This window comes from Chaetodon auriga, chromosome 14 (genome assembly GCF_051107435.1).
Source record: "Chaetodon auriga isolate fChaAug3 chromosome 14, fChaAug3.hap1, whole genome shotgun sequence".
In the NCBI taxonomy this organism is placed as follows: domain Eukaryota; kingdom Metazoa; phylum Chordata; class Actinopteri; order Chaetodontiformes; family Chaetodontidae; genus Chaetodon; species Chaetodon auriga.
In genome coordinates, this window is record NC_135087.1 from 16,849,129 (window position 1) to 16,870,215 (window position 21,087).

At 42.5% G+C, this 21,087-nt stretch overlaps 1 protein-coding gene across 5 annotated transcripts in view; it reads left to right on the forward strand.

Moving 5' to 3' along the window:
* scaf8 (SR-related CTD-associated factor 8) overlaps positions 1-21,087 on the forward strand; it is a 66,751-nt gene that overhangs the window by 6,571 nt on the left and 39,093 nt on the right. For 2 of the 5 annotated variants that reach the window (XR_013078156.1, XR_013078155.1), the window contains exons 3-20: positions 10,376-10,420; positions 10,832-10,993; positions 11,296-11,452; positions 11,594-11,721; positions 11,888-12,064; positions 12,151-12,230; positions 12,358-12,478; positions 13,066-13,197; positions 13,346-13,455; positions 13,988-14,181; positions 14,273-14,373; positions 14,745-14,858; positions 15,047-15,203; positions 15,589-15,719; positions 15,881-16,022; positions 16,103-16,150; positions 16,281-16,505; positions 16,675-18,619. Coding sequence is in view for 3 of the 5 variants with exons in the window: in XM_076748693.1 (XP_076604808.1) it covers positions 10,376-10,420; positions 10,832-10,993; positions 11,296-11,452; positions 11,594-11,721; positions 11,888-12,064; positions 12,151-12,230; positions 12,358-12,478; positions 13,066-13,197; positions 13,346-13,455; positions 13,988-14,181; positions 14,273-14,373; positions 14,745-14,858; positions 15,047-15,203; positions 15,589-15,719; positions 15,881-16,022; positions 16,103-16,150; positions 16,281-16,505; positions 16,675-18,605 (4,155 nt within the window). In the remaining 2 variants the exon portion in view is untranslated. Of the gene's footprint in view, positions 1-10,375; positions 10,421-10,831; positions 10,994-11,295; positions 11,453-11,593; positions 11,722-11,887; positions 12,065-12,150; positions 12,231-12,357; positions 12,479-13,065; positions 13,198-13,345; positions 13,456-13,987; positions 14,182-14,272; positions 14,374-14,744; positions 14,859-15,046; positions 15,204-15,588; positions 15,720-15,880; positions 16,023-16,102; positions 16,151-16,280; positions 16,506-16,674; positions 19,996-21,087 lie in introns of those variants that run through there. The other 3 variants (XM_076748693.1, XM_076748695.1, XM_076748694.1) reach the window with 2 other exon arrangements.

The following is a 21,087-nucleotide window of genomic DNA, read 5'->3' on the forward strand; positions in this document are numbered from 1 at the left end:
CATTTTCTGTGTTGCTTCATTCTGTGTGTTGATGGAGCTTGACCAATCATTAAGTTGGTGTCTTGTTTGGATTCTGGAGTTGTGAGAGTGCAAATAGACATGATAATGTTGTTGATCTTTGGGTTGGAACCAGATCCTTTAAAGTGCTGGTTTAACACAAAACACACAGGAGTCATCCTCAGCAGACACCACATATATACACTTGATTTTCACATGACATAAGCAGCTGAGGGCTGAGGACTTGTAAGATGGATATTGTTTGTGGGTGTTCAAGAGTAAGCAAAGCTCAAGAGTAAGCAACTATTACTGTTGCATTAATATAGTTCATCAACGTGCCAATCTCCTTCATCGCTGAGGGTTACCTGTTTCACAGTCAAACTCTCAATGTTCTGTCTTGTAAGAGCAGTTGTGATTTATGTCGTCTGCACACACAGTGTGGCTGTATTTTTCAAGGTGGCACATGTGATATGAAAACAGATGAAGATGTCTAAGCAGCTGATCTGATCTTGGTATTTAAGATAAAATGTGAGTGCTGATTCTAACAGCACTTTAATTGATTTGAATACAGCTCACATAGCCTAATGCTAAAGTATAATGTAGAATTGGCATGGTTAGGGTTAGGCAATCATTTCTGTTTTCATATCATCCAGTCGTGGTTACTCAAGGTTGCTGGTGGGCATTCAAATCTGTGGGGGGCAGCAGGAGTAGGAAGGGGTGGAGGGAAGTTACATCACAGCACAGCAGTGCCTGCATGGATGACTTAAGGTCAAGAAATGAACAGCCACCTCACTAATGGTTCACACTATAAACCAGCACAAAAATAACAATTACCGACATAAACCACCATGTTCTGAACATTACAAACACTAACAAAAAATTAAATTCAAATTTTGGAACACAAAACAGCAAACTTAACAAACTACTCTGTCCAGTTCGACATGTGGGTCGTCTCTACCTCTGTCCAGAGATATTGGGTATCAGTCCTGTGTTTATGCACATATTGTTGAAAAAATAGACTTGAAGTAGGGGTGGGTGTTACGACAGTACATTTCGACTGCAGAAATATGTCCACCGGTAGAGATTTGGCAATACTGTCTCCACCACAGGAGCTATCCCATAATCTGTGCGTCCACACTGTCATTCACAGTGTATGCACTGCTGCACTGCTGCCCTGCTACACAGCGAGCGAGTGGGCGTGTTGATGACAATACACAGAGTGTAGCTGCTTCGTACTCGTTCTGCATGTCTGTATATTTTTTTTCCACTGTTTCGTTGCCATTGCGTATACGTCCAAATACACGGAGTATTGATGAATACAGAAAAATCAGTCGTCATTATCGATGAGTCCTTCTCCTGTACGCTCTACCCAGCTGTCACCACTCACCTAAACCAAATGGAGTATTTCCAGTTAGTGAGAACACGTTTGACATAAACAAATGTCTGGAAGGGCAGCTCTGGACAATATATAATTATCTTTAATATCACAATCTAAGTCATGTCCAGAACGATAACTACTGTCATGGAGTGCAGAGCAAAGTTTTGGTGAGCAGGCATATGGAGAAGGGAAGGACGGGGTGTCAGATCTCTGGAAATGAGACTTCAAACTGTTTACTTGCTTCAGGATCTAAAATTCACTCCTGCTGATGGACGGGGCGTAGTGGGCAGACATGCCACTCCAACAAAAACCTCTGTAATGGAACAGTAGGGTGCAGATTCTAGAGATTTTTTTTTTTTTTATAATGTCTTAGATCTGATAGGAAGTTTGTTCAAATTGCCTTAATAATGACCTAAGAAAAACTAATTGTCCATCGTTCCTTCAATCTTTGATATATGATCAGATTGCCAGTTGGTGCAGGCCTAGTTCCCAGTCGTTCACAGTGCCTCCACTACCCTGAGAGACAACCTAGCAGACAATATTTGTCATTGCAATGTTTCTTTTTAACATCTTTTGCTAATGCTTGGAATGCTACTCGACCAAAAAGTGACAGCCCTCTAACATCTGGATGGTCATATCTAAGTGAACTCTGTTGTTAGGACCAGTGTTAGCTGTTAGGCTGTGAGTTTGTTTTCAACACATACTTTTTCTCAGTTTAACCAATCTGACAGACTTCAACAATTTACTAGTTTTTCATTTCCACATCTTGGCTTTAACAGTTTGTGGATGCTGTTAATTATCCAACAGCCATGAGTTTACCTTTCTTGGGCTGCCATAAGCACACAGCCGCTGACGGGCTACAGTCAGCTGGGCTCTGCTGGGTTAAGCCTTAAACAGTGTTTGTTCAAATTCATGAGCAGAGATGCAGTGCTTATTGACAGCTCTTCAGCCGAAGATGGTTGTCTCTTTTCTTTTTGCGTGTTGTGCGTCTGGTCCATTGTCTATATTGTCTGTGGCTTCCCTCTTTTCCCCAAACAGAAAGAGGAGGCCTTTGACGATAACAGTCTTGTAAACAGTCCTGCTGAAATCTTCCATGTGATTTCACACCAATCCAAATCTGCTGTTTGTTAGTTTGTGCACCTTTAGGACCAAAACTTGACCTTTGACCTATTATTGTGAAATGTGTCAGAATAAGAGTACATTATGCCAAAGATAATAAGAGTTGAGCTAGCAGGACAACAGGAACGAGAAGTTGTGAAATAGTGTGCAGGCGTATCAGTAATTACAGTTGTACATACTGCCAAAAGAGATGTAGAGGATCACAGATTGAGATATTAATTTGTTGATGAAATATCAGCCTCTGGCAGAACTCTAAATAGTAAAACCCTGATTGAAACAACATCAAGTGAAGTATTGCAACCACATTTCCAGCAATAATTAGTGGCTGTCCAGAGACCATTTGTTTGCCTGTTAATGGCTGTTGTTGATCATATGAACTTGCAAAGTAAAATGGGATTCATTTTTCAAACTTGAGATTCATACTTGTTGCTTCACTGTGTCGTTTGTGCATTTGTCAAATGCCACAGTTCTCCGCTAAGATCTGCTCAGTGTAATTTAGAACCTACAGTCTGCACTTTTTGTCTTTGGCTTGATAACTTCAATTGGCACATGACAAGCATTCATCAAGTGTCATAGCATGAGATCTAATCTAGGATCAGTGATGTCTTTTTACATGATTTTTAGACAGTTAAAGGGACTTGGTCGGACTCGTCTGCTTGATGCTTGATAAATGCAGCTTAATGTGTCCATCAAACCCTGTACACTCACCTTTGTTTAATTAACGGAAATATTATCACCACGTTACTTGAAAGAAAAGATAATTACCACAATTCTCAAAGAGCCTTTATTGAGCTTAGGATGAGGATTTTTATTATCTGATTTTCTCTCTATTGGTAGAATGTTTGATCAGATTTAAGGACCAAGTCTCCCTTTGTACTGACACACAGTTAATTAACAGCTATCATTAGCTAGATCTGTATGTAAATAGTCTGTGAGTGATATGAAAAGTGAGATGAAATTCATCTAAATGTAGGTTCTATGTATATTACAAGCTCCCAGCCATATTTGAAATAGGCATTTTGTTGACATGCTTGTTTTGATAACTGATTCATAAAAGGCCATGAGTACCAGAAACAGTATTACAGCATCAGCTGTCAGCAGGAATTAATGATTTATGTTGACTCAGTTTGTGAGAGCAGTGACTGACACGGTCATCAATAATTAAACAAATGACATGGCAGTACTGGTGCTGTGTTTATAATGTTTTCAATGGAGCTCTTAAGACACACCCAAATACCTATTGAGAATTTGATGTTCTTTGCATCCAAAAGTTGTGTCTCCTGCTTGTAGAAAAACTACAAACATGGAGTAAATGAGACCCTCTCACTGCAAAGACAGCTTAGAGTATTCAAAGTAAATCATTTAAAAAAAAAAAAGAAAGACAGAAACGTTTTCACCGAATTATATTAATCATAGCAGGAATGTAGTCGCTGCACACCTCTTGTACACCCACACAGGTGTTCTCATTTATTTCGGCTGATTACACCCTAATTCAAGACTGTGTGAGTATATACAGACTGACTTACTGTCATCTTTCTGACTCCTGTTAGCCTGGTGAGACATATTTGTCCCATATTGAACTGCCTCTTTCAGTCTGATTGAACTTATGACAAGTCACATCACAGGGCGCTTTTATGACCAGCCAGTTTAAAAGGCCCTTTGGGATTGACCTCTTATTGAGAAAATATTGAAAACCCCTTTTTCGCAGAAACTATTCTGACATTTAACACTAGGAAGAGCACAGGTGTAGATACTGAAAACGATGGCTGAATTCCATTTAGCCGCTTCAGTTACAGAATCCAGATAGTGTGCATGCTGGCTCACCATCACACAGTAATAACTTACTGGGATATTTAAGGAGAAAAAAGCCATTAATAATGTTATCAGTAACATCTGTGTTTTTCCTACTATGCCAAGTCCTAATTTGCTGTGACAAACTTGCTGTTAATATCCGTGTTTATGTAATTGGTCAGTGAAATTACATTGGCCGCAGAGGATGCTGCAGTGAATGATGGAGGTCAATGACAGTAAAGTTTTTGATTACAGGCTGTCTAATTTACAACATTGTGGACTGTAGCTGATGGCGTGCTAGCCAGGCTGGCTCTCCCGTTAAAGCCTGTAGCCCAACTGACACTGTTTCTTGTCCTGCCTGTTTTTCACCACACCACAAAATGATGTGAAATCCAGTATAATCATGGCTAATCTTTATTATTCTTATTAGTGAGTGATGTGTAGGAATATCACGAAATTCTCAGCATAATTTCTAGTCACCTTCATCTTGAGCTGATGTCTAATCAGCCAGAATAACTTAAAACAAGTTTGGGTGTGCAGGGTCTTCAAGAAAAAGAGGAAGCGGTTTGGAAAAATGTTGTTTTGATGTATTTTCTGTTGTGGTCCAGTGTTTTTTTTTTTATACAATATAGCAGGGTTTCTTGGCTTAGTCCAAATGAGTTGTGATAAGAAGTGTGTGGCCCTCAAACCCTTGACACACCTGTAGTGCATCCACTCGTGTGTTCACTTCCTTTGCCTGAAAACCGCAAAAACCTCCTTCTGAACCTCACAGCATCTCTTCTTTCTCTTTGTCTCTGTGTTCCACACAGCACCTAGATAGATGTGATGGTGGTTTTGTTGCAAACAGTGTAGTAAGTATTGTGTGAATTACTTCTGCCAAGTAGTTGTCTAGAAAGGTGTTTCCCGGTTTGTTTATTTAGTCAGTTCATTTCTCAGGGACAGTGCACATCAGTAAACATTACTATTAATATTAATGCTCGGTCGTTACGGGTCTGTCAATGGCCAGTGCTGGCATGTCGAGAACAGGGTGGCCGATGGCCAATATTTGCCCTAATGTTGACAGTAATTCCTTCACAAATGAGCCCAGTGTTCAGATGAGGGAGAACCCCACTTGTTTGGTTGAAGAGGGATCCCACCTGTACATGAAGCGATGTCATTTGGCCTGCTGCTACCTGTGCTGCTATTATCTCTCTTCCTTTCCATGTGCTTTTTCCCTTTCCAATTGGTCATAACAGTCACCTGAATGTACCTAACAGCAAGTTTGTATAAGGTTGCCTGTAGGTCAGGGTTTCTAAGGGGGAAAACATTGCCAAAGTGTGCATGTCATTTGCACAATCATTTGTTGCGTATACTTTGTAGATAGGCAAGTTATTCTTATCTTTTGCACACTTAATCACGTTCTGCAGTATGCTAGGTCTGCAGCCTTCTGACTTGTGCACGCTGCTGCAACTAGTGTATGAGCATGTGCTCTTGTTGTGTGTGCGCGTGTGTGTCAGGTAGGCATGCCTACACTCAGTATGCATCCTGTATGTTAACTGTCTGGAAATCTTATTATTGGATTTATTTCAGAAATAATTCACACATGTATTATAGAATTACTGTTATCTCATCAAAATTTGCAGTATATACTGATATGATGGGATGAAAATTGTCCTATTCAGTCAGAGGAATTAGGCTTTTCCTGACAATATCTTTTATATTTTGAAAACTGAAAAGAGTCGGGGCTGTTGACAAAAGAGCAATAAGTTGTTTCCTCATCAGGACCCACAGTTTTCCTTCTTCTGTCACACGTTGTGACTCAGTGCGTTTACATGTACTTGTAACTGGTTTAGTTAGGAAACTATGTTAACTAAATCCAGTACTATTTACTTCAATACTTAGTGCTTAAATCATATTTCGTTTTTGTTTTATTACAGAAATGTTTCCCCCAAAATGCCCATTTAAGAAGTCTGTTTCTATTTCATGATACCACATATTATTATGCCACCTTGTGAGACTTCCAATTTTTACTCTTTTGACCAAAGCACGGTCATTTGACCCAGTCAGCATTCTATGAGGAACGATTGGTAGTAATATTTTCTCCCCAGGATGACGAAGGGAAAAAATATTTCTAAAACATAACCTGCCCTAGTCTGCATCTGATTGGCTTGCCTTGATATCGTATCATATCCAATCTCACTCCTCATGCCGAAACCCAATCAACGAAAGCAACAAGTGTTAGCCAATCATAGACAGAGTAGGACAGGTCATGGCTTCACTAAAAAAATATTTGCCTATGGCTGTGATTTAGGTGTGATAACAACACAGCTGTTCATACGAAAACAACAATAGCAGCTCCTAAAGAGGTTAGCGCACATGCTGCAGTAGCATCAGTTATATCAAAATCAGAGACTATTTTTTCATTGAAAGAAGAGCAAAGAAATACACTAAACACTTCTCTCCATGGAAAACATTTTTTCACTCTTGGCCCTTTTCCAAACAGTTTCCATGGATGACTTCCCAGGTGGTTCTTTGTAACAAATCATCTGGTGCATCAGGTTAGGTGTGACCTCACCTCACGTCTGTCCTGTTCTTGTGAAAGCAATATCTCAGTAACGCATGGAGGGATTAGTGACTTACACAAACAAACATAGCAAGCAGTTTAACAACTAGAGTCCCAAAGATTTCTTCTTTAACAGAATGCAGGATATTCAAGTCATTGGATGCAACCAGGGTCTGTTGGCAGACATTACTTAATAAAAGGACTCGTCATTTAAAGGTTGTCTCACCTAATCTTTTCTGGAGCCTCCCTTCACCAACAGCAGACCAAGAGCTATTGTTCCTCATTGAAAGTGAGCTAAGGGAAACTGTTTTCCACTCTGTTGTATGGACATTCCCTCTCGTTTTCCGCTTATTTTCATTTGGCCCTGTGCTATTTGTTTCTTGTCACAAAAAGTTACCCTTATTTTAAGATAGAGTTGACTGTTTGTATCCTAAATTATGCAAAAGAAAGATCAGTGTTGTTATTTAACTTGTATATTAGTAAGATGTTTAAAATTATGTATATCAGTCATCAGACATTTTTTCTACGTTTATATGAGATTGGAGCTAAATTTACGTTGGTCAGTTCTCTTTTATAAACATGCAGTTTTAAGTCATTTCATTTGACTTACAAAAAACTAAGATTCATTTATCAGAATGTTACTGTTACACTGCACCTCTGCACAGTTGTGAAGCCTGTCAGAAATGTACATAATCTTTAAACTTCAGTGTGTGTTGTAATTGTGTTTAAGTTTAATTAACTTAATTTATTTCCAAAATGATACACCAAATTTCATCGTGGCAGACAGTTTAAATTCAGGAAGAAAAAAGAATAGATTGCATGGGATAAGTTCATCTTAAATATGACTATTACTGTTACTATATACATAAGATAAAGCATTTTGACGTAAAAAGCCACAATTTCATTGATCACACAGGCTAGTCGATTCCCAGCATGGCATCCACAAGATCTGTAGCTTTTTTGCAGCAGCATCCACATTTGAAGCATTGAAGTTCACCACAAGCTCACTGGTTCTGCTGATATTGAACTTCAGCTGATTGTTGTTGCACCATGTGATGAAGCTCTCTGTCCGTCCTATGGGCTCTCTCTCTGGGTGAAGACAGCATGTTTCTCACTGGACATTATTCACTGGAGTCATACTTGTCAATATAGTGAGAATTTCCTATTTACCAAAGAATACACTTCATACCTTTTATTAAATTCCCTCAGAGTCTTGACTACATACATTATATGAGTCTGGACAGACATGCATGTAAACTGCATCTTGACTGGTTTGCGCAGGCAGACAACTGCGAGGCAATAGCTCTAGTGATGCTTGGTCATGATAGCGGCATTGTCGGCAGTCATAGCCTCCTTATCAGTCAGCCAATTTCACGCTGAACGAGGCTGCACCTTCTACCTACCTAGCCAGATTATTATGTAATCTGGAGTGTGAGTTTATAACATAATTGGTACCTACCATCACAATTATTGGTACTTGGCACAGTAGTTCAGAACCATTGTTAACAGCCACAGCTAGCTGCTGAATTCAGAGTCACCTCAGCAGTGTTCAGTTCTAAAGATGTTTCTCTGTGAACGAGGCACAGCTCTGAAGCACTAGTTTGGGTTGTCTTCTCAAATCACTTTCAGGCCCAAAATAATGAGTGGGAGATTTGCACATTTTAATTAACACGTGTCACAACAATAAAATCCCTGTTTTCATTGTCAGGATATGAAGTTTTGCCTGTAAATATTGGTCAGTGTTACTATTGTATCATACTTGGGTTAATGGGACCTGTGACACTCTTCATTCATTTAATCTTTGTCTCCTTTAGGTTTAAATAGGTTACTTTACTTAAATAGGTACTCTCTACTTCTTTAAGGCTCATGTTGCATTGCATTCAGTTGAATTCAGTTTAGAGAAAGCATCTCTTCAGTGACTAGCGTTAGCAAAGGTACTGCTTTACTCCATTACATTTTTTTGTAAATATACAAATGAGGTAAAACAAATATTTACAATATAGTCTACTTGGAGTTTCAAGTGTAAATGATCTTTACAAATACCAGAGTTTATGTTTTTAGTTGATTGGTGAATGGTGTATTGCTATTGCCACAGTCTGGTTTTTGCAGTCGTGCTCTTCCACCAGTGATTTTTTTTGTCTTGAACATTTGTCACGCTCTTGTTTGAGCTCATCTGTATTCATTGAGTGTGCACAGTAGTTGAAAGCTTATCATCATTGTTTCATTTTTTTGTTGCTGCAACTACTGAAAATTGGGCAAGAGTTTAAAATGTTTATGTGGCCTTTATTCGACAAGAGGATTGTTTTGAGAAACAGTTTCCTCAAAAGCTTTTCGAAGAATATGCAAAAGGGTATTTTTTATACTTAAGTAATATCTTTGCACAGTTAATAAAAACGCTGACAATTTGACAGATTGCCTTTCCAATAAAATCGTAGAGCACAATCCTTTAATTAAAGTGGCCATAGCCTTTGACAGTAACACCTCAGTGCCTTATATGTGACCCTAGGCTTCCATAATAAACTGTGAGGATGCCTGCACTTGCTTGACAGACTTTTCATGTAGCCCTTGAATTATTTAATTGAAGTTACAATGTCCCTGTATTTGGTCTCTGATAACAAAGGATGAACTATGGCCCCTCTGTATCCTGTACTTTGACTCCATCTACTGGCTGGTTGTAGAACTTGAGTTCCAAAACAGCCATCTGTCAGTTAATAGCTGTCTGCTCACCCCTGGCTACCCTTTATGTTGTAATGGCCTTGTTTGACCAAAGAGTATGTGGACAGAATCTGGGAAGGCTGTGAACTGAACAGTGTAATGAAAGTGATCTTTCGTGTCAACCCTTCTGGTCTTTTAGAAAGCTGAGATACATTTACTCCACTTATTTTAATGTATACAACTTCCCTTTTTGTAGTGTGAGTACTATGAATTAAGCCACTCTGATCAGGCTGCCACTACCAGTTTTACACATGTGAGTGTTGACTCCAATTTCAGAATAATATTCATCTGTATTTGTATAAGAGCACCGACTTCACTACTTGTTGCCCATTTAAGCAAATAATCCCTTTTTCTTTCTTTGACTGTGATTTTTTTTTTTTTTTTTTTTTTTTTTGCATCTTTCTGTTAACAGCCTTCAAAAACTATTTAGCTGATACCTGTTTGTTCTCTGTAAGCCTAAACGAGGATCGAAGAGCTTGGAAGATGAAATGATATTACATCAAATTTTACATTCTTAACATTCCTAAAACTGCTCAGAGACAAAACTGGAATTGTTGTCACTAATTCCTCTGTCTTTAATGTCAGTAATGGGTGGTGGTGGTGGTGGTGGGTGGGGGGTGTCAAGAGGGGTGGATAGTGCACAGCTGGGGAAGCTGTATAAGTATTCGAATGAAGAATGAACTTTCTGCTCAGCCATGCAGTTTTCCTGTTCCTTTCTCAGGTTTCAATGGGTTGTCTGGTTTCGTTTCATCTCCACTGTTGCACTTTCAAACTGCTCTGAAATCCTGCTGTTCAAGTCACTCAGATGTTTCCTTTCCTTTTATCTCTTCCAGTTCTACAAGCACGTTGTCCAGAGCGTGGAGAAGTTCATACAGAAGGTGTGTTTTATTTTAAATGAGGATTGACAGCTAAGTGAGGTGAAGGTTTGGGAATTAATCCACACTGAATGTACAAAATTTGAACTTTTCATCAAGCAAGTTGATGAGCAAATTCAGGCAGAAGTTTGACTTTCCTAAACCAATCACAAAGGACATGAAAGACGATCCAAAGGTTAATATTTTCAGCCTAAATGCAGTGTTCATACTCTCACAAATTACCTTTTTTAAACCACGTCAATGTGTTCTCTTCATAATTTTGCAAATTGGTTGCGACCTGCTTGAATTATAGGACAGTAAATGGGTGCATTCATCAGTTAAGTAATCCATAAAAGACCCCAGACAGTAACTTCATAGATTGTGTCACTGTCATTAAACGATCCTAACACCAGCTGTCTGTTTCTGCATCAACAGTGCAAGCCAGAATACAAAGTTCCAGGGCTGTACGTGATCGACTCAATCGTCAGACAGTCGCGACACCAGTTTGGGACGGAGAAGGATGTTTTTGCCCCTCGCTTCAGCAAGAATATCATCGCAACGTTCCAGCACCTCTACCGCTGCCCTTCAGATGACAAGGTCAGACAGCTTTTAATAGGCTTTGAGTTCCTCTCTGTGGCTTTTAATTTCTGTGGCTTGCCATTGTTTCATGATAGTTCATGCACCTTGTAATATGCCTCACCTTGCCAGGAATAGATGTTATGAGGAATACGTCAGTCTATTTGCATTGTTGCAACTGAATGATTTAGTGAATTGTCAGTTTTTGGCTTTGAGAATCCTGCAGTCAGTCTGTTTTTGGCTGCATCTGTCCAGAAATGTAGTGTTTTCAGGTTTTACTGTTATGTCACAGTTGCCTTTGTCATATTTATTGGTGTGTCCAGAGTAAGATTGTGCGAGTCCTGAACCTGTGGCAAAAGAATGCAGTCTTCAAGAGTGACATCATCCAGCCTCTGTTGGACATGGCGGCAGGGATTCCCCCACCCAGCGTCACACCAGTCATACCCAGCAGTGCTGCCCCAGTCAATAACACAACACCAGGTCAGTCAGAGTACGCACAAGTAGAGTGAAACACACATACCATACACTCTGATAATGTGGTCAGATAACTTGTGTGACACCACTTTGGAATGCGCTCAGTTCATGGTTCATATTGCAACACCTCTGTCGCTGTGTGTCCAGGCACCCCAGCTACCCCGGCTACTCCAGCTAACATAGTCCAGGGTCTGCCTGATTGGGCGTCCCAGATTACCAACACAGACACTGTGGCTGCTGTGGCACAGATCCTGCAGAGTCCCCAGGGACAACAGGTCAGTGAATAGCATATCAGTTAATAAACTGAAAACATTTGTTATGAGTAAATGCTCATTCTTAAGAAGCTGTGTCCAATAAGACAATACTTTATCCTTTTTGCGTGAGGAGCGTGTGCAGTTTGTGTAGCTATTTGTATCAAATACTCTGTATCACCTGTTGTAGCTGCAGCAGCTGGTTCAGAGTCTACAGATGCAGCAGCAGAAGCCCCAGCCGTCCCTGCTGCAGGCCTTGGATGCTGGCCTGGTGGTTCAGTTGCAAGCTCTGACAGCTCAACTCACAGCCGCCGCTACTGCCAACAGCCTCAATCCCCTGGAGCAGAGGGTCTCCTCCTTTAATAAGGTAATGCTTCAATCAGCAACCAAAAGTTTCTTATTCCTTGCTTCGTCTGATGCCTCCTCATGGGATCGTGTTCTTGTTTTTTCCAGAAACTTCTGGGTCCTTTTGATTTTGGGAACGATTCTGAACGCAGTGAAGACTCCAAAAAGGACACGTCATCTTCTCAACTGTGAGTGTAGTGAGTTTTATGATAGGCAGGTAGTTCTCCTTCACTAAAGCCAACTCAATAGTGATGTATAGTCCTTTGACTGTGTCAGCTACCTCCACTGTCTAAGCAGTCTGCTGCCCACTTTCAGGCCCATGGTGTCGGAGCCCATCAACAGCTCCCTCTTCCACCAGCTGGCTGAGCAGCTACAACAGCAGAACCTGGAGCAGTTTCAGAAGCAGCTCTTAGAGCACCAGCAGCACCAACAGAAGGTAGATACAAACACTGTAGTTGCTTTATGTTAAGCACACCAAATAGGAGATAGCCTTAAGTTGTTTTACAGATGAAATACTTATTGGGTGTGCAAATAAATGAAACAAATGTCTGAACATGAACATCCAGATAGGCTCCAGTGCTCGCCCAGAGGGACTACACACATACATAACTGCTTATCCCCAACTACCACACTATGTAGAGACCAGTGAAACCTGTGTCAGTTTTTTACAGATTCAGTTAAATTTTTTTTTTAAGTTTTCCTTTTAAATTTTTCTGAATTCTGTGTTTTACAATTATACATATTTTGTCATCAGAAATAATACCCAATCATGATGGATGGATACAATTTCAGTAGTTCAATAAGAAAACACTCAAAATGTAATGACTATCAGTGAATTTGATGTAACACAAAATGATTTTTTTTTTATCACATGGATCTTCTACAGGAAGCTCCATATGCAGCTTAAACACAGTGGGTTTGACTGGGGCTACTCTCATGAGTAAATATGCTGAGACTTGTCTGCTTAGATGCCACATTAATAATAGACACCTAATACGTACATGGCTGTTTTTGTTCTTTCAGGCCATGGGCATGGAAGGACAGGACTCAATCTTTGGCCAAGAGAACTCAGTTGCGACTGCCCAGAGCAGCAGCCAGGCACAGCTGCCTGAGCCAGAGAACAAGTTGGATGACTCCATAGACAACCAGCAGCAGGTATATCTGGCCAGTGGGCCACTACCAAAACTAAGTAAATAATAGTCATTCTGTGTAGGCTGAGATCTGATAGCAATTGCTGCCATTTTCTACTATACCTTATATTTCATTGTAGAAAGGTGCTGAAATGACATGACTTGTTTTTTAGGACATGGATCTGGATGAGGGGCCTGATGGTATGGAGGAGGAGATCTTTGAGACAGAGGAGAAGAAGATTGTAAGCACACGCTCCAGAACACGCTCAAGGTCACGCTCCAGGTCAGTGGCGCTTATTTCAGAAATCTCATTATGTGGCCAAGTTTTGTCGATGTGCCTGAAATAATGCTTAATTGACTGTTGTATAAATTGAAGAAGCTTTGGTCCTTTGACCTCGTTAGAAAAGGACTGACGGTTTGGAACCGGTTCTGACCGGAAGATGTTGAACTGTAAAGGATAATAACCAAAACACACTGATAATTGCACTCCTTATAACCTTGTGTCTGTCTAGCTTACTGTCTGTAGGACAGCTTTTACTTTCATATTTCTGAAGACTCACTTTATCTCCTGTGTTTCCTCTATGGGCAGTCAGTTAGAGCAGTGATAGTATGAGGTTGCTGTAGTCTTTTGACATCATGCACTGGCTACTAGCTCACAGTAGTGCATTTGTAAAGTGGACAAAAGTTTTCAATGCAGTCCTGAACTGTGAATGGTTTTGCCGCTCTAAAGGAGCAGGCCTGTGGTGGTACAGTAAACATGACAAGAAGTCAGTCCGGAAAGAATTTCCAAACGTTTTGATGTTTCCTCTCTGTAGGTCTCCCAAGAGGAGACGGTCCAGGTCCCGCTCAGGCTCACGGAAACGTAAACACCGCAAGCGATCGCGCTCTCGTTCCAGAGACCGCAAGAGGAAGTCGTCGCGGTCTTATTCAAGTGAAAGACGCGCCCGAGAGCGAGAGAAGGAACGGCAGAAGAAAGGACTGCCTCCCATACGATCCAAAACTCTGAGTGGTGAGTTATTGTTTCAGAATATTTTCACAGTTGCTTGCTGTCTGTATGTTTCTGATGAGTAATAATTGTTTTCCCCTCTACCTGTACTTAGTGTGCAGCACAACTCTTTGGGTGGGCCAGGTGGACAAAAAGGCCACTCAGCAAGACCTTACTAACTTATTTGAAGAGTTTGGCCAGATTGAGTCTATCAACGTAAGTAGACCTCTCCCCCTCATAAACCTCTCATTTAGTGACTGCATGTGAGCCAATTCTTTGACCTCCTAAATCTTCAAATGATATGTCCTAAAATGAGTGACATAAGTTACCATATAATGACCGTAACCTACCACTAACTGTATGCCATATTTCCATTACAATCTCCCATTTTTTAATGCCTTTGACATTCTTCTATGCTACACATTGGCACTCTCTCCTTTTCTCCTTCACTCATTTCTTTTCAATTACATACTGAAGTCTATTGTCATTCTGCACTATATGGTTATGTCTTGTTGTTTAACCTTCAACAGGTCCTATTTAATAAAATCTGTGTGTGTGGGTGTGTGTGTGTGTGTGCGTGCGTGCAGATGATCCCTCCCAGAGGATGTGCCTATATCTGTATGGTCCACAGACAGGATGCATACCGTGCCCGCCAGAAGCTCAGCACCGGTTCCTTTAAGATTGGCTCCAAAATCATCAAGGTGCAAATTACCTTTAGAATTTGATTGTGTTCTTTCTCCTTGTGGTTTCTTCTAATGTAATTTTCCACTGACCTCCAATGGTGAAACCTCAGAGATAGTTTAGCTTTCCAGGCACAGGGATCCTTGTATGCTCCCAGAAATAATTTTGAAGAATACTGTTTCTTAAACTCTGTGTGTGTCTGATCCAGATTGCATGGGCTCTGAACAAGGGCGTAAAGCAGGAGTACAAGCAGTTTTGGGATGTGGACCTGGGCGTCACCTACATACCTTGGGAGAAAGTGAAGGTGGATGACCTGGATGGTTTTGCTGAAGGAGGAATCATTGACCAGGAGACCGTTAACGATGGTGAGAAGAAACTCATCTACTCTTTAACTTCTTTCTTTGGCACAAGCACTGGGTCTCTTGACTCAGTAGCAGTGCTTGTTTAAATAGATGTAGGATGTAGAAGTAAGTATGTGCACACGATGAAAGCATAATGTACATTGGTTGGCATTTGATCATCTAAGTGGGACTTGTTCTGAGTGTTTTTTTTATTTTTTTCATTCCCTCAGTTGTTTGTTTTGTGGTGGTAATGCCCAAAATCCTTTAAGAAATCCCTTCAGGAACCACTAACCCTCACGGAAAAAAGGAAGACAATGATTGAGTTGGAAAATTGCGGCTAAACTCTCAAATCCAAACAAAGAATTGGAGTTTATAACTGAGTTTTCGTCTTTTTTTTCTGTTTCTGCAGAGTGGGAAGCAGCCAAGAATGCTGAGCCAGCCAAGGACGTTACAAGTCAGCCAGTAAGCGCTGAGACTACAGCAGCATCCAACACCCAGACTGAGCCCTACAGCCAGCAGGTCACCATGATGCCTGTACAGGTACCGAAGAGGGGCTGTCTCAATCTATAGACAGCACTGTGCACATAGTGCTCGCTGTTTTGATTTTTGTCAATTTTCACCAAAAACAGTCAAAGGAGCAGAAAGGTTTATACTCTTAACTTATCCACATTTTGTATGAACTCTCTCATATCTCTCTCCAGCTGCCGGTAGCCCAGGCTGTTCCCAGTGCTGTAGGTTTGGTGCCTCCCACCTTCCCTGTCACCATGGGCATACCCCCACCAGGCTACGGGCCGCCCCCACCCTTCATAAGGGCTGGCTTCAATGCGTCACAGCCTCCACCAGGTAAATAACGTAAACGGTGGTATAGACATCAGTCCTACAGAAATTCACAAGCTTACACAGAATCATTTTCTGCTGTACAGGTTTTATGCAGGCAGCACAGACGGCAGCCATGGCCTCAGCAACCACTTGTGAGTATTTACGAGAGTCTACCCTTATAAGTAATACATGCATATAGCTCTGAAAATGTCCTTACATGGCATTTAGTTGGAATTTATTAGCTTGCATTAAATTTCTTGTGTATTCTATACCCACCTGTAGCTCTCGTGCAGCCTTCTGTGGCAACCAGCCAAGAAGCTGTTAAGGACTCGCCATTCAGCGCTATAATTCCTCCAACCAGCACTATTCCTGGTAGCTTCATGGCCTCAGCCATCCCTGGAGCCGGTATGTTCAACCCAGTGGGAGTCCAACCTCAGCAGGCCACCAATGAGAAAACAGCTCAGTCTGCAGAGGGTATGGATGCTGCTGCAGAGCTTACACTGCAAGGTGAAGCAATGCTAATGTCGTCTTATGTGAAATAGACGAACATACTTTCCAACAGACACACTTTCATCATATGTCATATAATATTTTCATTTTTTTGTGGATATAGAAGTTATTTGTATTGGCAACAAGAATTTTAACATTTGTTTCTGTCATTGTCTGTTGTCCCCAGGCATGCAGAATGCAGTCCGCAGTGGGATGGGTCTCCTCGGCATGCATCCCACAGCTTCCCTCGCCCACCCACTGCATCAGCCTGGTCTGACTGGACAGAGAATGCCTGGCCTGCTGCCTCTGGATGTCCGACCTAACCTTCTCCAACCTGGGGCCGCTGCCCGCTTCCCGCTCCTCATGCAACACGGCCCCACCCAGCAAGCTGCTGGCCTCCTCGACAGTACCCTCCAGGCTCAAGCCCGTGCCAGGGCTCCCTTTTCTCAGCTGGACCCCTTCAACCGGGCCCCCAACCTTACAAATGAAAATTTAACCAAGACGGAAGATGAGTCTTCCTCTGGGGCCGATGAGGGCAAAGACCAGGACTACCGTTTCCCTCCAATGGAAAAGCAGAGCACGGGCCTGTTGAGGACCCCTCCACCAGAGCATAGGGAGGCCCTTGGAGGAGCTGGTGGTGCAGGAAGTGGTGGAGGAGGAGGCAGGCCTCCCTTGCTCCAGACCCCAGGGACTCAGCCAGCTAGAACCAGTCTAGCTGGACGTCTGCAGGCTCTTGCAGGCTTCACTCCTGATAACCGCTGGAACCAGACCAGAGGGGACTTTGATGAACGAGATAGCATGCGAGGAGGCCTCCAGGCCTCGGTCGGTCCAAAAGGCTTCCAGGAGGAGCGCCCCGCACCTGGGCAGACCTTCCCCAACCGCTTTGACAGCCGTCCTGGGACAGCAGGGGGCGCAGCTGGAGTTTCAGGAAGTGCTGGAGCTGTTGGGGGTCCACAGGCCTGGAACCGTAGTGGTGCTGCCGCAGCACCATTTGACAGTGAAATACATCAAGACCTTGATGAACGAAGACGCCCGTGGGACAGACAAAGAGACAGAGATGAAAGAGATTTTGACTTCAGGAGGGAGATGAATGGTAACCGCCACAGCCGAGAGAGAGAGCGGGATCGCGAGAGGGATCGAGACAGGGAGCGAGGCCGAGAGCGTCCCAGGGAGCACGAACGTGACAGAGACCGTGACAAGGAGAGAGACCGCGAGAGGGAACGTGAACGTGGGGGCTGGACTCCTCTTCTCCCTTTGCCTACGCCTCTGCTTCCTACTCCACCTCTTAATCCCAACCTGACCCTGAACCAAGGCAAACTGCTTGCACCACTCAAATTGAACCCCCAGATTCAGCCACGATTCCAGTCCCCACTACTGCCCCAAGCTCAGGCCAAGCCCTCTCTGCTGGGTCTTAATCAGCCGCTGCCTCAGGGTCAGGTTAAGTCTCCGCCTCCATCACAGAGCCAAGCAGCTGTGACTGAGCCCCAGTCAGACACCCCAGCTCCGTCTGAGACACCTCAGGCACAGTCACCTCCCTCAGCCGAATCACCTGACCCATCATCTGACAGCAAGGGTCAGAGCCCACTGACTGAGGCTCCCACCGAGGCAGAGTCATCACCACAACCCGAGACCCCTCCTCAAACAGAATCGCCATCCCAGCCAACGGCCCAGTCCCCCTCTAAAACCACTGCTTCTATAGACAGTGAGACCCCAAGCCAAGCCTCACCACTGGTTGAGGCCTCATCCCAGGACTCACCTGTGGCCTTCACACAAGCTGCCAGCCCCCTTGAAGAGATGACTCCTTCTCTGGAGGAGCAGGAGAGCCCACAAAAGGATGAGGAGGAGTCACAAGAGCGAGCCTCCTCACCTGAACCACAGTGGGTCAATGGACCTGGGATGGACAGTAATACTGTGGATGAACCCACACCCGAGGCCTCCCCTGAGCCCTCCCCCGAGCCCACTCAAGGACTCTCCTCCGAGTCTGTGCTCCCTGAAAGTGAACCAGAGCAGGAGCAGCTTGCCTCTCCTAAGGACGTAAACAATGAACAGAGTGAGCCCATGGAGGAAGCTGCGAGTCAGCCAGTGGTAGACACTGTCACAGACACTGAGGGGACATAATCATCACTCAGTAGGTAAAAGATCATTTTGTAAAGTTGTCTCTTCTTCTCTGTACTCATGTCAGCAAACCACCACCACACGGGACATGGCGAATACTGAGTCACATCAGTTATTGTCTGATAACCAATAACAAATGATTTTATCTCTCACAAATACCAGTGTACTTAAAGAGAAGGCTCCTTAGCTGATATATTAAATAGACAATTTTGTTTGTGTTTTATTTCCATTTTTAAGTTGTGATGCCAACCCACCCATTTTAATTAACTAAGCTTGGCAAATTTTATTGAATTGCCTACCAAAATGTTTCAATTGTGTATGGGGAAAATGAGCTTTGACCTTCCTATGGAAGAGAGTAATAGAAATCCTGGCTGTTCGACAATGGATTTAATATACTTACACGCAATACTTGACAACGGCAGTTGCTGGCCCCATTTCTGTTTCCTCTACTTTTAAAATGCTGCTGCAAAGTTTTCAGTGAATGCTTTTGTGGTGTCCTACAATGCTTTCTGTTTCTAAGCAGAACAAATAGCCTGCGTACAGTGAGACCAGTACAGCTGCTTATAATTGGGAAAAATGATCATTGTTAAAATGAAAACATGAAAATGTTGTATCCCCAAAATAAATGTCTGTAATTTGTTTCCAATTATACACTGAACACAAACACAAAATTACATGCCGGGGGAAAAAAAAGAAAACACAGGGATGTTCTGATGTTGGGTACATATTGTTTTAGTTTGAAATAAACATGATTTGTCTGTTTAAAACATGCTTTAGGACTGTTTTCTGATCCAGGACCAGTGGAAACTAAGACTGCTTTACAGACTCGTACACAATGTGTGCTGTCACCTCAGTCGATTTGATGTTCTCGTAACTCAAGTTGCTGCTATACCATCCATCCACAGTGCACTTTGTTGGAGGCAACCGTGGGACTTGTAGTTTTTAGTTTCTGATGACATCAGCCTGTATGTTTCCCTAAGCTTTTGCTGGGTGACTGTTGAGGATGGGATTGTGCCTTTTTTGAATGGATTTGTCGTTCATGATGCTACCCAACACTACTGTGTGATGTACACCAGACTGTGCGTGCAGCTCAGTTTCAGACAGCTCTATGAACACTATGCTACCTGCACAGAATTGACTGGCCTACCGTTTGAATGGTAGCTGGGCAGTTTGTACAGCACTCACCTAGAGGAGAACAAGTCTATATACTCCATTGTTCTGTGCATGCAGGCCTGTAGCCATGTTTTAACCCTCTTGTCTCTCTTGTTCATTTCATACTTGTAGTGCTTTTCTGTTGAGACATACTACTAGAAACCCATAGTCTGCTGTTCTCTCAGACCAAATGTCTACTACAGGAGTTGTGATGTTGAATAAAAGTTGAAGGTGCATCAGATCTTTACCGCTCTTATTGTCATGAGTCCCGATTCAGGCTCAGCAGATGAACCCTTGCATACACATCACCACCGCTGCTTCAAACATAACTTTTAATACTTTAATCAGACACGTGTTAGTTGTTTAAACCAAAGAAAATGTAAATGGATCATAGACATGCATATCTAGTATACCGGGTTGTCTATTGAGAGTATCACATATTCTTATTTTCTAAGAATAAAAAACCACCTAGACTGTAGAAACGACCTTTTCTGAGGCCATAACATACTTATATCCCCAGAAACTCCCATGAGACCTGTGATGCTAAACAGAAGTCCATTCCACACTGGCATAACGCTGCAATATCCTCCGTCTCACACCTAGCTATAAAGGTGTAGATTGTTACCAAATGCCCTCGTACTAAAGCAGTCAAATTATTTGCTGAATCTGAGCAAAGGGCACATTTCTCACAAAGGACAGTTCTTATACTAAAAAAAAAAAAACAAAGCAGCCATCTGGCATTTACCTCAACAGAGCAAAAGGGTAAGGAGGGAATATACAAATGAGGGAGATGTGGAAGAAGTAGGAGAAGATGCTGGCTGCCGCTCCCCCCCCCCAGCTGCTCCAGCTGGAAGAAGTGCTTACCCAGCACAAGCTGGCACCCAGCTCCTTGCTATACTCATTTATGGCCCAGCTAGTGTCACAAAACACGAGCTAGAGGACTTGATTTGCCTACAACATGGTATCTATGGATGTCAAGTCAGCGCTTTTTATTTTTGTAGAGGAAAAAAACAATGGGAGAAGAGCAGCTCAATGTACAGCATAATGCCTTTACCTCCAATTACATCTGAGCTTAGCCTGCTAATCCAAACATTAATGCACACAAACAAAAACATTTCATAGTTTGGCTCTGGATGCAGCATCTAGAGACCTGTTGGGGGATAAAGCCGAGCTGAAAATATCCAGCCGTGCGTCTCCTAGTGTGACTCAGTCTGTAAATTTCTAGCTCCCACCTGGCTCCCGAACGCCTGGGCAGTCAGCCAGGTCCAGCCTCTTGCTGACCTCCCCACAGAAAGATTTGACAGGCTGAGACTTTGAATCAACTACTATCTGC